Source organism: Lynx rufus, unplaced genomic scaffold (assembly GCF_022079265.1).
Source record: "Lynx rufus isolate CCGP_SWC_20201006 ecotype Redwood Valley unplaced genomic scaffold, mLynRuf1.p SCAF_12, whole genome shotgun sequence".
In the NCBI taxonomy this organism is placed as follows: domain Eukaryota; kingdom Metazoa; phylum Chordata; class Mammalia; order Carnivora; family Felidae; genus Lynx; species Lynx rufus.
In genome coordinates this window covers 15,499,218-15,514,145 of record NW_025814826.1, presented here as the reverse complement: position 1 = coordinate 15,514,145, position 14,928 = coordinate 15,499,218, and the positions used below count along the sequence as shown (strand labels likewise).

The 14,928-nt window shown below is 36.7% G+C and overlaps 1 protein-coding gene across 1 annotated transcript in view; it reads right to left on the bottom strand.

The window, feature by feature from the left end:
* NKAIN3 (sodium/potassium transporting ATPase interacting 3) overlaps nucleotides 1-14,928 on the bottom strand; it is a 303,057-nt gene that overhangs the window by 275,575 nt on the left and 12,554 nt on the right. The window contains exons 4-6 of the mRNA XM_047073857.1: nucleotides 14,731-14,854; nucleotides 13,524-13,661; nucleotides 2,887-2,967 (exon numbers count right to left, since the gene is read on the bottom strand). Coding sequence (XP_046929813.1) covers nucleotides 2,887-2,967; nucleotides 13,524-13,661; nucleotides 14,731-14,854 — 343 coding nt within the window. The remainder of the gene's footprint in view (nucleotides 1-2,886; nucleotides 2,968-13,523; nucleotides 13,662-14,730; nucleotides 14,855-14,928) is intronic.

Below are 14,928 nucleotides of genomic sequence, written 5' to 3'. Positions count from 1 at the left end.
CCCCTTCACAGCTCCTCACATAGTAATAATATGTCCCTAAGGTTTCAGGATGAGAATCATGATGTCTGCTAATTTCTTCAATAATAATAAACATGATGTTGATGGCAATTATGAGAACGACTATTTACAGAAACCTCATTCTATGCCAAGATCCTAAGTCCTTTACATGTATCATCTTATTTAAAGTAAAAACAGTGCTGTGGTTTTCCTCAAAGGGAAACCGAAGCTCCAGGAGATTATGTAAACGCAGACCCACAATCATCCCTGACCTCGCCATACATGTATGCCTTCCCTGTAAACAATACATCCATTTCCTTCAAGTTCTGGAAGATCTGAGGAGAATCAGGACCCTCAAGACCAGTGACAAACACATGATCCAGAGCTGGTTGGCAGATGGAGTGAAAAGGAAAGGAATGTCTGGATGCTGGAATCAAGAATCGTAACAGGCCAGATGGATGACGGTTCGTGCGCACAGTAACGTGCACTAGTAGTTAATGAGAATGGCTAGGTGGTTCCTGTCACTGGAATAACACCGGGTAGAGATATTGTGGAAATTCATCTGAATCCAGTTTTGGGGAAAAGATTCCTTATTTTAGAGTGGATATTTTTGGGGAAAAATCAAGGTGAAAGAAGACCTCTATTTAATCTATCCCAGTGAGTAATGCCATGAAACGCCTTCATGAACTAGCAAGAAATGGAGAGCTCTAGAAAGTATATACCAGCACACAGGGACAAGAAATTTCTTATAAAAACTGGAGTCCAATCTGGAAGGGTAGCAGTGGTGCTTGCGTTTCTCAAGGGTCCTTAACTCGTCTCTATTTTTCAGGATAGATGTCCTACAGATTGCAACGGAGGCTAAACTGTGGCTAACTAGGGAAATATTACCAGCCTTTGAGACTGTTAATAGGAGGAGAACAACCGAAAATCTTTAGGATGTTCATTTTGGAGTCATCTATCCTTCTAACGACCTAGGATACTTGGTTGACTGCCTAACGCCATTTGAATGGGTAATAAAATGAGTGACCGGGACTAGTACATACATCGCTTTTAACCTTGCACCCGAAGAAATGAGAAAGAAAAAAAACCCTGACAGGCATACTGATATTAGAAACGCAGTCACAAAAAGCAGTTCACAAAAGTAACCTTGAACAGAGGAGCGAAAACACACTTGTGTGGAACCAACAGGTGCTAATATTATCTTTTTATCAATTCATAGCGTTGTTTTGAAGCTTACCTGAGTTACCATAAATGATGAGCTTAAAACAATGCTCAATTGGCAGAGCTGGTCCTATTTTTATGTGTGACAGAGATTTAGCATGGTTAAATGATTTGCCTAAGGGCCCATAGTTAATAATTGTTAAAGACAAGAGTTGAATGAAAGACTTAGGATTTAAAATTCAGTTTTCTTTTAGCACATCATGATGCCAATTCCATAAGACACATTTCTTCTGGTCTATTTTTTCCCCTCGAAAATCAGTTTATATGGAAGCAAATAGAAGAGAATTACTACCCGCTAATGATTTAAATAGACCAAATTATAAGATACAAAATGCCATGGTTGGAAAAATGCTCTGCTTACCTTATTATTCACAATTATTATATTCATAAAATTTGCATTTTAAAATTACTTTCTAATCTGCATGCTATAGAAGATAACTGGGCACTGATTTAAATACTTTTTTCTGTCTTAAAAATTAGAGGTAAAATGTGATTAATGGCACAAATATTAAAGGTAGATGCTTGTGCATTTGTATAAAAGTCAGTATTAGAAATGTCACTTCTGGCTCCCGAATACATTTGCCAATGTGAGAAAATGATGACAAGTTCTAATTATAAGGTTATCACAGTGTATGTAGAATAAAGACTAACCACTTCTGGAGGTTCCGGGGGAAAACCCTTCAGGGTAACAAAATTCTTTGTTACCATACGGATCTTCAGTGGAGCCTGACAACTTTAAGAGTCTGCTGATCAGTGCAAATTGTCTAAGATCTAAAACCACAAATGCTGGTAGAAGACCATTATGTTATTCATAAGATTTCAAACTATGATATAATAGAACAAGTTAATAGAGTTGATAATGAGAAATTGAAAAAAAATACAGCTTTCTCATTCTTTTTGTAATTATACGGTTACATTTCCTCTCTATGATTTCTACAAGTAAAAATTGTTCTGGTTTATGAAACACACGTTTGAGAAACACAGCTAGAAGCTTCACCCAAGATGCTCTTCCATTTGGATGGCAATCAAAAGATGTTTCTGTAGGAGTCATAGTGAAAAATGTGTGCTCGATTGACACTAGTTTTATACAGAAATAACATTGGTATCATGTTGCATGGAGACAGCTCTCTTCTACTTAACCAGAATTTCAAGACGTGTTTAGTAGTTAGGAAATGTATCCTCCACTTGACATGTAAGGATTTTAGCCTTTGTCAAACTTTTTTTTCCCCCACAATCAATATTCAAGCAAAGATAGCAGATTGCTATTCATATCTGTTACGTCAACATTTTCATCAATCCCCCCTTTCCACTTTAAATACAAGAATGTTCAAAAACATTGTTCAGTTAACATTTGGGGCTTTTGTCACCATGACATTAGGCCTTTTTCAACAGGACATAAGGATACACTAGAAGCTGGGTTCTACCACAGCTTAACAGACCAAACCAGAAAGCTACAGTTGTGGAGTTTCATTAAATTAACGCGCTTCTAAGATCACTCTTTCCTGATCAGTATCCAAACTGATTTTTGATTAGTATTCCATTTGTAATGTTACTTAGATTTCTCTCTCTGTCTTGATATATAGATATACATATACATATATATGGTCATAATAATTATTTATTAGTGTTCTCTTTTTAAAGTGTACTTTAAAAGCATGATAAACTTACCTTAGAGAGCCCACCTACTTCCAAATAAAAGCAGATAATGAACACATTCCAGGTGACCCAGAGGGCAGTCCATACTGTGTACTAGAAAGAAGGGGGGAAGGGGGAGAAAGAGAAAAAAATGTAGAGATGAAAGGCATGTATACTAAATAAATCAATAATAAAAATGTCAATAAGTCTAAGTCTTCTGGGAAGAAGCAGGGCGTGCTCAGAAAAGACTACTCCTTATGAGGTCCCCTAAGATCTGGAAATTAAAAATCCAATAGTTTCTACGGCTTTCAGTAGATGCCAATAAGGCTAGATTTATTTTTAAAGTGCTCTGCTGGCCTGCAGATAAAGTTAAATCCAAGAGCTGACTTGATTTCTGTTTTCTGAGTATTAGCTTTTCCAGGGAATACAATTATGCAAATTTTCTGTGGGTTATCTATCTATCTTTTAGTTATAATACTAACCTGTCAAATTTTTAGGAATGTTAGTCAAAACTCAGCACTTACATACCCCTGAATGAAGAGCATGTTTGAAAATGGATGTAGGGAGTAAAATGAACACACTTTCCTGTTGAACTATTTTAGTATGAGTAGCGCGTCTGTGCCTCCAACACAATTATGTTAAATATGACCGTTAAAATATTTAAAAAAAAACCCCAAATTAATAAATATGGTTAAGAATGAGCAAATAAACAACAGATTTCCATAATAGGAAAATACCTTCCAATCACATCCAACAAACTCTAAACATGCTTGCCTTACTGACTAATTGGTTTTATCAATGTATTATGTATTAAGAAATGCCTTCCCTGAGAGTACTGGTGAGTCTGAATTAAGGTAGCCTTAGATCAAGACTCATCAGTGCAGAGGGTCTTAGGGTACAAACCACCTGGTTACTGATGAAGAAACTGAAATCTAGAATTGACATAGAATTAGCTTGGATGACTGAGGATGGAATTTACCGTGGGAACACAACACAATGCTTTTCTCATTCATTTTACTTTACCACAAAAGCCTATACATTGTTAATACATTCAGTCGACATACTGATTAAATTATTGCTTTCTACAGTGATTTTAATCATCCCATGCTATTGGCAAATGAAAATAAATATTGAAATCACCTAAGTAACTTATTCTATGCTGTGTCAAGTAACACAATTATGAAGATTAAACACTGTAAAATAGCCACGCTCCCATTAGAAACCTTATCAGAAGCCTGTCACTACTTGCAAAATTTAATTTATATTTTGTGTCTGTCATTTATGATTTTTAAAAGGCTTTCAAAATAATCTCACGTAGTTGTGTAGCTTTCTAATTGGATACATTTGATGTCACATCCCATACATCTTTTTTTCTTTCTGGAGAGGAGGTTTTTTTTGTTTGTTTGTTTTAAGAATAATACAATTATAATTATGAGTTAAGGGGTCCAAAATCACTGAAAATTTAGAGAAGGTGGCAAATATGTTCAAATATTAACACAAATTAAAATATATAGTGAGGCTTTTAGCATTTGTAGATATTGTTGATGCTGACAATATCTTCTGTTAAGAAAGTCTTCCAGTATGAATGACTTTAGACAGTTTTAAAAATGTGCCAAGTACCTTGAAATACACTTTTAAAAACCACAAAAATAGTTCCATGACTATTGAAAATAGCTAAACTTCATCCTCAATGTATATTTTTTGCAAACTGATCAAGTCACAATAACCATAACAAATTTCAAAGCTGTTGCTAATTTAAGATGGTTACTGGTATCTACATTTTTCATTCCAAATTAATCTAATTATGAGTCAATTAGAATGAGAGAGCAGTGCAAACCACTAAGTCATGAGAAAAAAGCCAATGATACAAAGGTTAAGGAAAGGGCATAGAAGAAAGTAAGGCTAACATAAGGAAATAAACAAAATTAACTGCAAAACCATACGATTCTTAATTATTAGGAAGGCAAACTTAAGCCCATAAGTATTCTTTTAGAAAAGACAATCCACCCATAGTTATAACGAATGCACAATAAAACCAATCTACTTTAACATCTCGGCACAAACTCAGTGACAGAAGTGTATTCAGGACCTCTCACAAGTTGTACCACTGATGTCATTTGTGAACTCTCAAAGATAAAATTACCAGGCTGAGTAGGCTCCAAGTGTCTGCTGCTAAATTCCCTAACAATAACATGAGTTATTATTCTGCTGCTTTCTATGTTCCTGGTACTGTGTTAAGCACTTTCTTTGTTCCTGGTACTACGCTAAGCACTTGATACAGATCACGTTATTCAGTCATCACACTAAACCCAGGAAGAGAGTAATCTTTTGATCACCTACTTAGTGTCATAATTGGGAGAGGAACTCTCACAGTCTGACTCCAGAGCTGAGCTAAGTATTACATGATAGGCTTCATTTCAAAAGGGTTTTAGGAAAAGGACTACGGAATAATTTGCAAGTTAACACTTCACCAAATTTTGCAACTTATAAAATGACCAGTTCACCAAATTATCGGTTTTCTAAAAATTTATGTCGTTTATATAATGAGGCCACTGGCAATGTTTTTGAATAACAATTTCTTTTGTATTTTGCAACTGATGTGTTACATGTGATACGAAGTTCATGGTTTTTAAAAACAATATTGTAAGCGTCTTTCTTCTAATATATTGGTTTGTTGACAACAAAGATTGTTTGTATGACTGAACGTTGGACTGTTATGAGATGAAAACTACATATCTCAAGTCCGAGATGCAAGTCCGTACATAGAGATAAAGAGAAAGAAGTTTCTAGCAATACAAACATATCCATAGGCATTTACCTAGGCAGGAAGTATTAGGACAACATATGTATTCTTTTTGACATAGGTTATTTTATTTACAATCAATGCAAACAGGAATAAAAAAAAGATAAGACTCCATTTTTAAGAAATACCTTTTGGTTATCATGAAGTATGCCCATATTCTCACATCCAGACACATATACTTGCAGTATAGAAACCACTTCCCAATATATAAAAAATTACTCTGTATAATTATCTACCTATTTATTTGTTATACTTTCCTTATGTTCGCTGCATATATTAAAAAAAAATTTTTAACGTTTGGCTTATTTTTGAGAGAGACAGAGTACAAGTAGGGATGGGCAGAGAGAGAGGGAGACACAGAATCTGAAGCAGGATGCAGGCTCTGAGCTGTTAAAACAGAGCCCGATGTGAGGCTTGAACTCGTGAACCGCGAGATCATGACCTGAGTCGAAGTCAGATGCTTAACCCACTGAGCCACCCAGGCGCCCCAGGGTACATATATTTTAAATCCTAATTTACATATTCAAAGACTGTAAGATGAAAAAAATGTCCATCTATTCTAAGTAGCAGCCTGGATATTTCAAGGTTTTACAAAGATATTTCAGTGTTTTTTGCTTGAAATGAATTTTGGAAGTCTTGCAGCCTATTTCTTCCTCATTGAGGAATTAGTTTATGACATAAGTTATTTTTACTTCCTGAGCTTGTTTTCCAAATGACAGAAAGGTCATTTATTCATTCATTCACATGTGTATCTGTGTATAATACTGTATCAGATACAGTATTATGTACAATATGTTAGACTAATAATTAAAAAAAAAAAAGGTTTCTTGTGAACTCATTGCTCTAACACTTTCTAGAGTTTAGTATTCATCTCCAGAAGAACTTTAAGAGAGTTATGTGCTATCTCTTCATTTTAATGGCTAAAAAAGCAGAGTGAAAGCCAAAAAAAAAAAAAAGAAAGAAAAAAAAGATATATTAACAGCTCAATCATTTACTAAGCACCTACTCTGTGTTAGGTTATGTTAAGCAAGTCACATACATTACATAATGTAATTCTTAAAGACAACCTGAGTCAGACTTTTACATATGAAGTTAACTATGTTACAAATAATGGAAATAAATGTCCCAAGGCTTCACAGTGGAGGAGATTGGTGGAGGAGATTTAATATAGGACCAACTAAAAGGAAAATTGACACTCTTTTTTAAAAATGTTTATTTATTTATTTACTTTGAGAGATAGAGAGAGAGAGTGTGCACAGGGGAAGTGCAGAGAGAGACGAGAGAGAATTCCAAGCAGGCTCTGCACTAGGAGCGCAGAGCCCGATACAGGGCTTGAACTCATGAGCTCTTGAGGTCATGACCTGAGCTGAAATCAAGATGCTTAGGTGACTGAGTCACCCAGGCGCCCCAGAAAATTAACACTCTCAACTGTTATGCTGAGTAGTAGCTCAGGAAGGAGGTTTATGATGACATAGCAGGAAAATTTTAATATAACAATTCAAATTACACAAGTTTCTATTGGACAAAAGTCCCATAACTAAACTGTGGATTTAGCAAATTAACTTGGCTTCCTTTCTAATTTTTAAAAGCAGTTTTGAGTTAATTTCCAAAGTTAGTATTTATTCAAAAACTTAAATTAACTAATGCTTTTGTACTTCAATTAATTTAGAACTGCTTGATTAAATTACTGCCCATGAAAGAATAAAGGTTTAAACAATTGTAGGGCAGATTCTCATTTTGGAATTTCTATGTAAGGTTTTAAAATATTTTATATAGGAGTAAACAGGAGGAAACAGCTGATTCAAGAACAATATGCTTTCTGCTTCACTGTCTAGGGTCAAAGAAACACAAAAGGTACATTCAAACCCTACAACTGACCTTGGTATCCACTAATTATATATAGATACATAGATACAGATACAGATATAGATATAGATATAGATATATAGAGATAGATGATAGATAGATAGATAGATAGATAGATAGATATCACACCTTGCTGTGGAGCTTCCTCAAATACAGTGGCAGGAGTCCATAACATTATATTTCTTAGAGAAAAATAAGATGAGGAGTAAGTCAGCTAATGGTAGGTGCAGGCAGAGCAGCATATATCATTTTATCATGTAAATCCTCAGCTAAGCTCAGATTGAGATCAACAAGGCAGGAAAGGCCATTTTCTCTTATTGAACTATTGTTGGTGTGTTCTGAGATAAGAAATCAACGTCAAGTCCATCCTATGAAATAATTTCATGTAATAACTTTTGATTCATTTATCAATTGTTCATTACAGTATTAAACATATTTAAAACAATATTTAGAAAGAGAGAGAGTGAGAGCAGGGAAGGGCAGAGGGAGTAAGAAAGAGAACTTCTGTTTTTGATGTTTATTTTTGAGAGACAGCATGAGCCCTGGAGGGGCAGACAGAGAGAGACACACAGAATCCGAAGCAGGCTCCAGGCTCCATGCTGTCAGCACAGAGCCCGATGTGGGGCTTGAACTCACGAGCTGTGAGATCATGATCTGAGCTGATATCAAATTCTCAATCGACTGACCCACCCAGGTACCCCATAGAGAGAGAGGAGCCTGACACAGGGCTCGATCCCAGGCCATGGCATCATGACCAGAGCAGAAATCGAGAGTTGGATGCTTAACCAACTGAGCTACCCAGGTGCCCCAACTATTAAGCATCTTTAAAGCCTCATGTATACCAGGATAGACCTAGAGCACAGCAATGGATAGGAACAATGGGCATGCCAGGAGAACACTGTTGAATGGAATAAGATGGGCCTGGAAGCAAGGGTTGTAGCTGTGCAGTGTACAAGGGTGGAAAGTGTCACCAGGATCCATGAGAGCACAGGAGGAGGCATTTATCCTGGGGTCGGATGCTCAGGCAAGGCTCCTAAGAGGTGACCATTCGGTGGAAGCACTATTTTAGAGTTTTCCAAGAGGGTAAGGGGACTAGGGCATTCCAGGTAGAAATTACAGAGTGTGCAAACAGAGGAGGCAAAAAACAGCATGTGGTCTTTGGAAAACACAATCATTAAGCATGGCTGGCGCGAGGTGGGGGAGTGGGGCATAAGCAAAGGAGCAGTTTTAATGAGTTTTGAGTTCCATTCGCGGAAGTTAGAAGTTTGCCTATAGACATTGGAGAGTTTGTTTTGTATGGTCCTTGACCATAACCATTTTCATAAGCATGATTAATTCTTTCAATTCTTTCAATTCTTTGATTCTTTGATGTCAGAAATGGTAGTAACTTACCATCTGTGTTTCAGTGTTCCAAAAATTTTAGTTTGAAATGGATTAAACTTAGTTGGCATTACTGGTGTTTGTTTTGGCCAATAAAGGGGGCTAATACTAAGAATTCTGCAGGTGAGTTTGAGAGAAAATCTCCCACAATCAAAAACTCTTTCCCTGCTGAGTGAAAAATGTGTGTGAATTTCTGATCCAGGATTCCTCTCACTGCCGCTGAAAAGTTGGGGCCTCTCGAGACACACCTGTGTACCTCTGTGACATATGCCAGATTTATTTTCTGGCTTTTTCAGAATTAATCCCAGACCACCGGTGGTCGATTCGAATCAAAGCATTCATGGGAACAACTCGGGGACGAATCGCCTGTGGCGTAATGAAGATAACATGGCGTAGCCACCCTCCCAGTAACAATATGATCTTCCCATTGAAGGCACTTTTTTTTGAACAGAGTTTCTATGTTTGTGGATTAATGATTCCTTTTTAAAAATTGTTTATATATTTATTTTGAGAGACAGAGAGAGAGCACAAGCAAGGGAGGGGCAGAGGGAGAGAGAGAATCACAAGCAGGCTCCACACTGCCTGTGCAGAGCCCAATGTGGGACCTGATCTCACACACTGTGAGATCGTGACCAGAGCCACAACCAAGAGTCAGAACCACCCAGTCACCCTGGATTGACGATTCTTCAGGCACTTCTTTCAAATGGACGATTTATACCCATGTTAGAGCAAGAGGTAATCTGGAATCCCACACAGGTAACAATATTCTGCGATCAGCTGAGGTGGTAGGGCAGGATCAGTTTCAATGTCAAAATTTATACTGACAATGGCACCACATCATCTGGAATATGGTGGTGAAGCAAAGCAAAGCATCATGATGATCATGATAAAGCAACTTCACAAACCTAACTATAACAGAGGTGAGGCAGATACACATTCACTTCTGCCACTTACTATGTGGGTTCCTGGGGTAGGTCACTTAACCTTCCTTAACTCTTTTCTTGTCTGTAAAATTAGGGATGCTAATAAATGCCCATAGGATATGTGTGAAAATTAAATCCAATGATATCTTTGGCACAGAAGGCTTTCCCACCAATTCATTACTTTCTTTCTCTCCTAAGACGATGACAACAACAACAACAACAACATCAACAACAACAAAAATCATAGAAATTTGATTGGCATATGCATTAAAAGAGAAAATCAACACAAGCAAAAACATGCATTGTTTTTCTTGGAAGATTCTTTTTTTACTTTTTTATATTTTAATTTAATTTTTTATTTTTTTAATTTACATCCAAATTAGTTAGCATATAGTGCAACAATGATTTCAGGAGTAGATTCCTTAGTGCCCCTTACCCATTTAGCCCATCCCCCCTCCCTCAACCCCTCCAGCAACCCTCAGTTTGTTCTCCATATTTATGAGTCTCTTCTGTTTTGTCCTCCTCCCTGTTTTTATATTATTTTTGTTTCCCTTCCCTTATGTTCATCGGTTTTGTCTCTTAAAGTCCTCATATGAGTGAAGTCATATTATATTTGTCTTTCTTTGACTAATTTCACTTAGCATAATACCCTCCGGTTCCATCCACGTAGTTGCAAATGGCAGCATTTCATTTGACTGCCAAGTAATACTCCATTGTATATATATACCACATCTTCTTCATCCATTCATCCACCGATGGACATTTGGGCTCTTTCCATCCTTTGGCTATTGTTGATAGTGCTGCTATAAACATTGGGGTGCACGTGTCCCTTCGAAACAGCACACCTGTATCCCGTGGATAAATGCCTAGTAGTGCAATTGCTGGGTCGTAGGGTAGTTCTATTTTTAGTTTTTTGAGGAACCTCCATACTGTTTTACAGAGTGGCTGCACCAGCTTGCATTCCATCTTGAAGATTCTTAAAGATCTAAATCTGTCTCCTTCTACGCACAAGAGGGAGTTGGGAGAGAGGGAAGCAAAGAAAAGATACCAGAGAAAGAAGTGATGCCAGTTCTAACATGAATGGACTCTGAATGCGTAAGGAACTACATGGGAAAAACAATAAGTATTTATTGAGCATCTATTACATTCCATATTCTCAAAGAACGCTGCCTATTAGGAAGACATAAATGTGAATGAATTGTAAACTATGTTCAAGACACACAACAGTAGTGATTAACTATTAAAGTGCCTGGAAGGAGGGAAGTGTGCTCCAGAGACAGAAAACGTTGCTGTAGCTGGAGCTCAAAAACAAGCAGGGCTACCTGGGTGAGAGGCTGGAGAAGCAGGTAGGAGCAGGGTGCATGGTGCTGAAATGCACAAACTCTCTGTTCTTTCACCTGTGATGGGGCTAGTGCTCAGCCCCATCATCCTTCTCATGACTCATTCAAAGACCTTTCATCACCTCCAGAGACCCCTGGACCCGGTGCCTCCCCATTCTTTGCATAACGAGTTCCTGGAGAGCAGGGATGCTGTAGTTTACTTTCTTCTCTATGTATCCAGCCCTAGCAAAGTCTAGTAGGGCCACAATTAATGTTTAATGAGTGAATGGGAACTACTGCTATTGACATCCTACTACGTGCCCTGCAGTGCCTTCTGCCCACAACACTTCGGTCTTCCTCTTCCCTGGTGAATTCACACATTGCAGATCTCAGCTCCCCAGTGACTTCTGCAGAGCCCATTTCCCCATTATACATCTCATGGCACAGTGTGCTCCTTTGTAACACTGGTCACAGTTGCAATTTACCATTTACCTGGATGATTATTTGATAATATGTAAGGTAAGTACCCAAGATGGCAGAGAATACATGTGTCCGTATTTGATCACCAACGTAGCCCATACTTAATACAATGCCAAATGCATGGCAGAGACCCAATAAATAGAGTTTGAATAAATAAGTTAATTAAATAAAGGAGAAAGGAAGTTAAGAAAGAAGGGAAGTGGGGTACCTCGCTGGCTCAGTCAGAAGAGCAAGTGACTCTTGATCTTGGGGTTGTGAGTTTGAGCCCTCCTGTGGGGTGTGGAGATGACTTAAATAAATAAAACTTAAAAGAAAAAAAAAAAGAAGGTAGGGAAGATGGGAACAGGAAAGGAGAGGAGAGAGGACACATTGATTGTGGGATCAGTGTTTGGTCATGTGGTCAGCCAAGGATATTCTTAGATTTTATCCTGCTAAGAGTTATCAAAGAGTTTTAAGCCAGTGATTTAGGAAAAGTGCAAAGGACACACTGGAAGGTAGGAAGGCTGAAAGCAAGCATGAAGTCCCTATTCCAGAAAGAGAAAGCAGAGGCCTCATCCAAGGCAGTAGCTGTGTGATGAATGTGTAAGAGCTAGTATTTAGAGGGTACAATCAATAGGACTAGATAATGCCATCAATGTGTACCAACAGCTTCATTCCAGAGAGGACACTGGTTTCACAGCCATCGAGGATTGTGGGCTTCATTATTATCATAAATAAAATATCATGAAATAAAAAGTGTGTATTGAGTACAAGTGCTGTGTTTGTGGCAACAAACTGGAAGATAGAATCCAATATAATAGTTTGATATTATGCACACTGAAGTGTTTTATACTACAAGTCCAACTTCATGAGATACCCTTCTAGCAGATTATACAGAAAGAAAAGTAAAGCAGACATTGTTTGGTCCCTGCAGCTGGTTTAGTGATATCAAATGCTCCTAATGTCCCCAGGGCAGCCATGTTGAGTGCAGAGTGTTGGCTGTGGGCCAGCTACATTCACTTTGATATGGTGAAAGGTGCAAAAAAGCCAATTTTGAGATTAAAAATAGAGAATTAATGCACTCACAGAAAAAATGTGTAGCTTTATTTTTTCCATAGATTAAATAAAAATTGAAAGATGGCATATGTTTAAGTCTATGGTTTTCTTCTAGTAAGGCAATGTCACTGCATTGCAAGAAAATACTCACTAGTCCTACTGAACACTGTGTTATTTATTCAGGTTCAACGAGCATTTTAGATATGTTATTCCTAGTTACAATCACTTATATATGCTTATTATTGCTCACAACCTTATACATGTAGCCTAAAATACTGCCTTCTTTTCATACAAAACTAATTACTGTGAATAATTTCCATTCCATTGTGGTACAAAGCATACATTTCCTTAAACTGTCCTACAAAGGAGGGTGTGCTGACCGTATTTGGTATAGTAGGGAGTATGGAATTAACATTTCAAATTTATCATAACAAAATGGAGAAATGTTCAGTGAGATAAAGTATTAAATACATCAGGGATGAGTATTGAATACTGAATAACATTTACAATGTCCTAAATCCTAAATCAACTAAAATTAAATGATATTATTGTTATCAGATGGTAAACAGTTATGGCTAGGTAAGTCTGCTTTTTCGGGTTAGTGACATATGTCCCAGAAATGACAGTTAATGCACATTTATATCTCATCATGCCATCCGGATCACAGACGGACCTCCTACTCTATCCAAACCCTGTTTTAAAATATCTTTTTATTTTTAATGTTTATTCATTTTTGATGAATCTAATCTAATCTAATCTAATCTAATCTAATCTTCTGTTAGTAATTTTGTAGCATTTATTACAAGCATTTATAAATGTGTAGCATTTACTACAAGCATTTATTATGATAAAAAGACGACTTACCACCACGATATATCGAGGTCTGTACTGAATGGTTCCAAACAAACCCAATATGACGACTATTATATGTAGAAAATTTCCAAGAATTGGTGCCCACTGGAAGCCAAGGAAGTCAAAGATTTGCCTCTCTAACGCTGAGAGCTAAAATAAAGCAAAGAGAATCCATTAGCTTCTAACCCAAGCAGAATCGCACCATTTTAATATGTATCACACAGCTAGAAAAGTCTGCATATTTGGTTTCAATCACACATACGGACGTCATCATCACTACCGTTGTGACACCCATTTCATGTCCTATTTTATGCAACTTCTCTCAGAAAATGTACTAAGATAACTAAGAGGATTATGACTTCAAGTAAAAATAAACTTTAAACCTATCTGGAGAGCTCAACATATATTCCTTAAATCATTTTCTGTAGTAGAAGATCCAGGCAGATATTTTAGAATATCATATTCTATGATATCAGTTCTTGATTTTTTTAAGTAAAATGATTGGCTTAGTATAACACACTTGGAAAAATAGCTACAAGCTTGAGTGCTAGAACTGGTATGATTTGGGGGAAAAATACAAAACCCAAAGTCTCCTACTCACCCCTGGCTTCCTTTAAGAAACACAAATTACCAAATCTGTTTGGTTTTTTTGTTTTCATTAGTCTGTCATTGATGATAATGACTAACCACTTTTTCAAAATGAAGCTTTCTCATTTATTTAGCTCTGGGCTCAAGGCTCCCATGTAAAACTAAGTTAAATCGTTCCTTTGAATCATATTTATTACTATCATATACCTACATGGAAATTCATCTTAGATTAGGTAAAACCCTTTTTGAATATGGAAATAAAAATTACAGGACCATTACAATCATAGACATGCTACGGTTTATTACATCTGCATTATACACAATTACATTTTAAACAATTACACAATGTAATAAAATATACACTTAAATAATCTGTGTATGATTTATGAAACAGATGAATTTCATATAGTCTAGTGAATGCCAAAAATGTCATTATCATATAAAAATGATATTTATTGTATTTTATATCTAAAACTTTTATAGTTCCACCTGCTGCATTTGGACACTAATTTTATACATGTCAGACATTTTTCTAGATTTACTTTGATAAAGTAGTAATTTTAATAAAATGATCCAACAATTGGTTATGTTGATGGCCCTAGAAACCGCAGATTTGAAATCAAAATGGTACCCTAGGTATTTTTCTAGTTATGTGGCAGGTGTATGCCTGAATAGCTTTAATTTCCTTGGACATAAAGAAATGTCCTCCATCCAGTAAGCTGAATTTACCTTGGTTAAAATTCACCTTCAGCAAGCTGTGGAGGAGAAGAGAAATGAGCAAATGCCTAAAGACAACCACACCAGAACCACATTCATTTCATGGGTATTT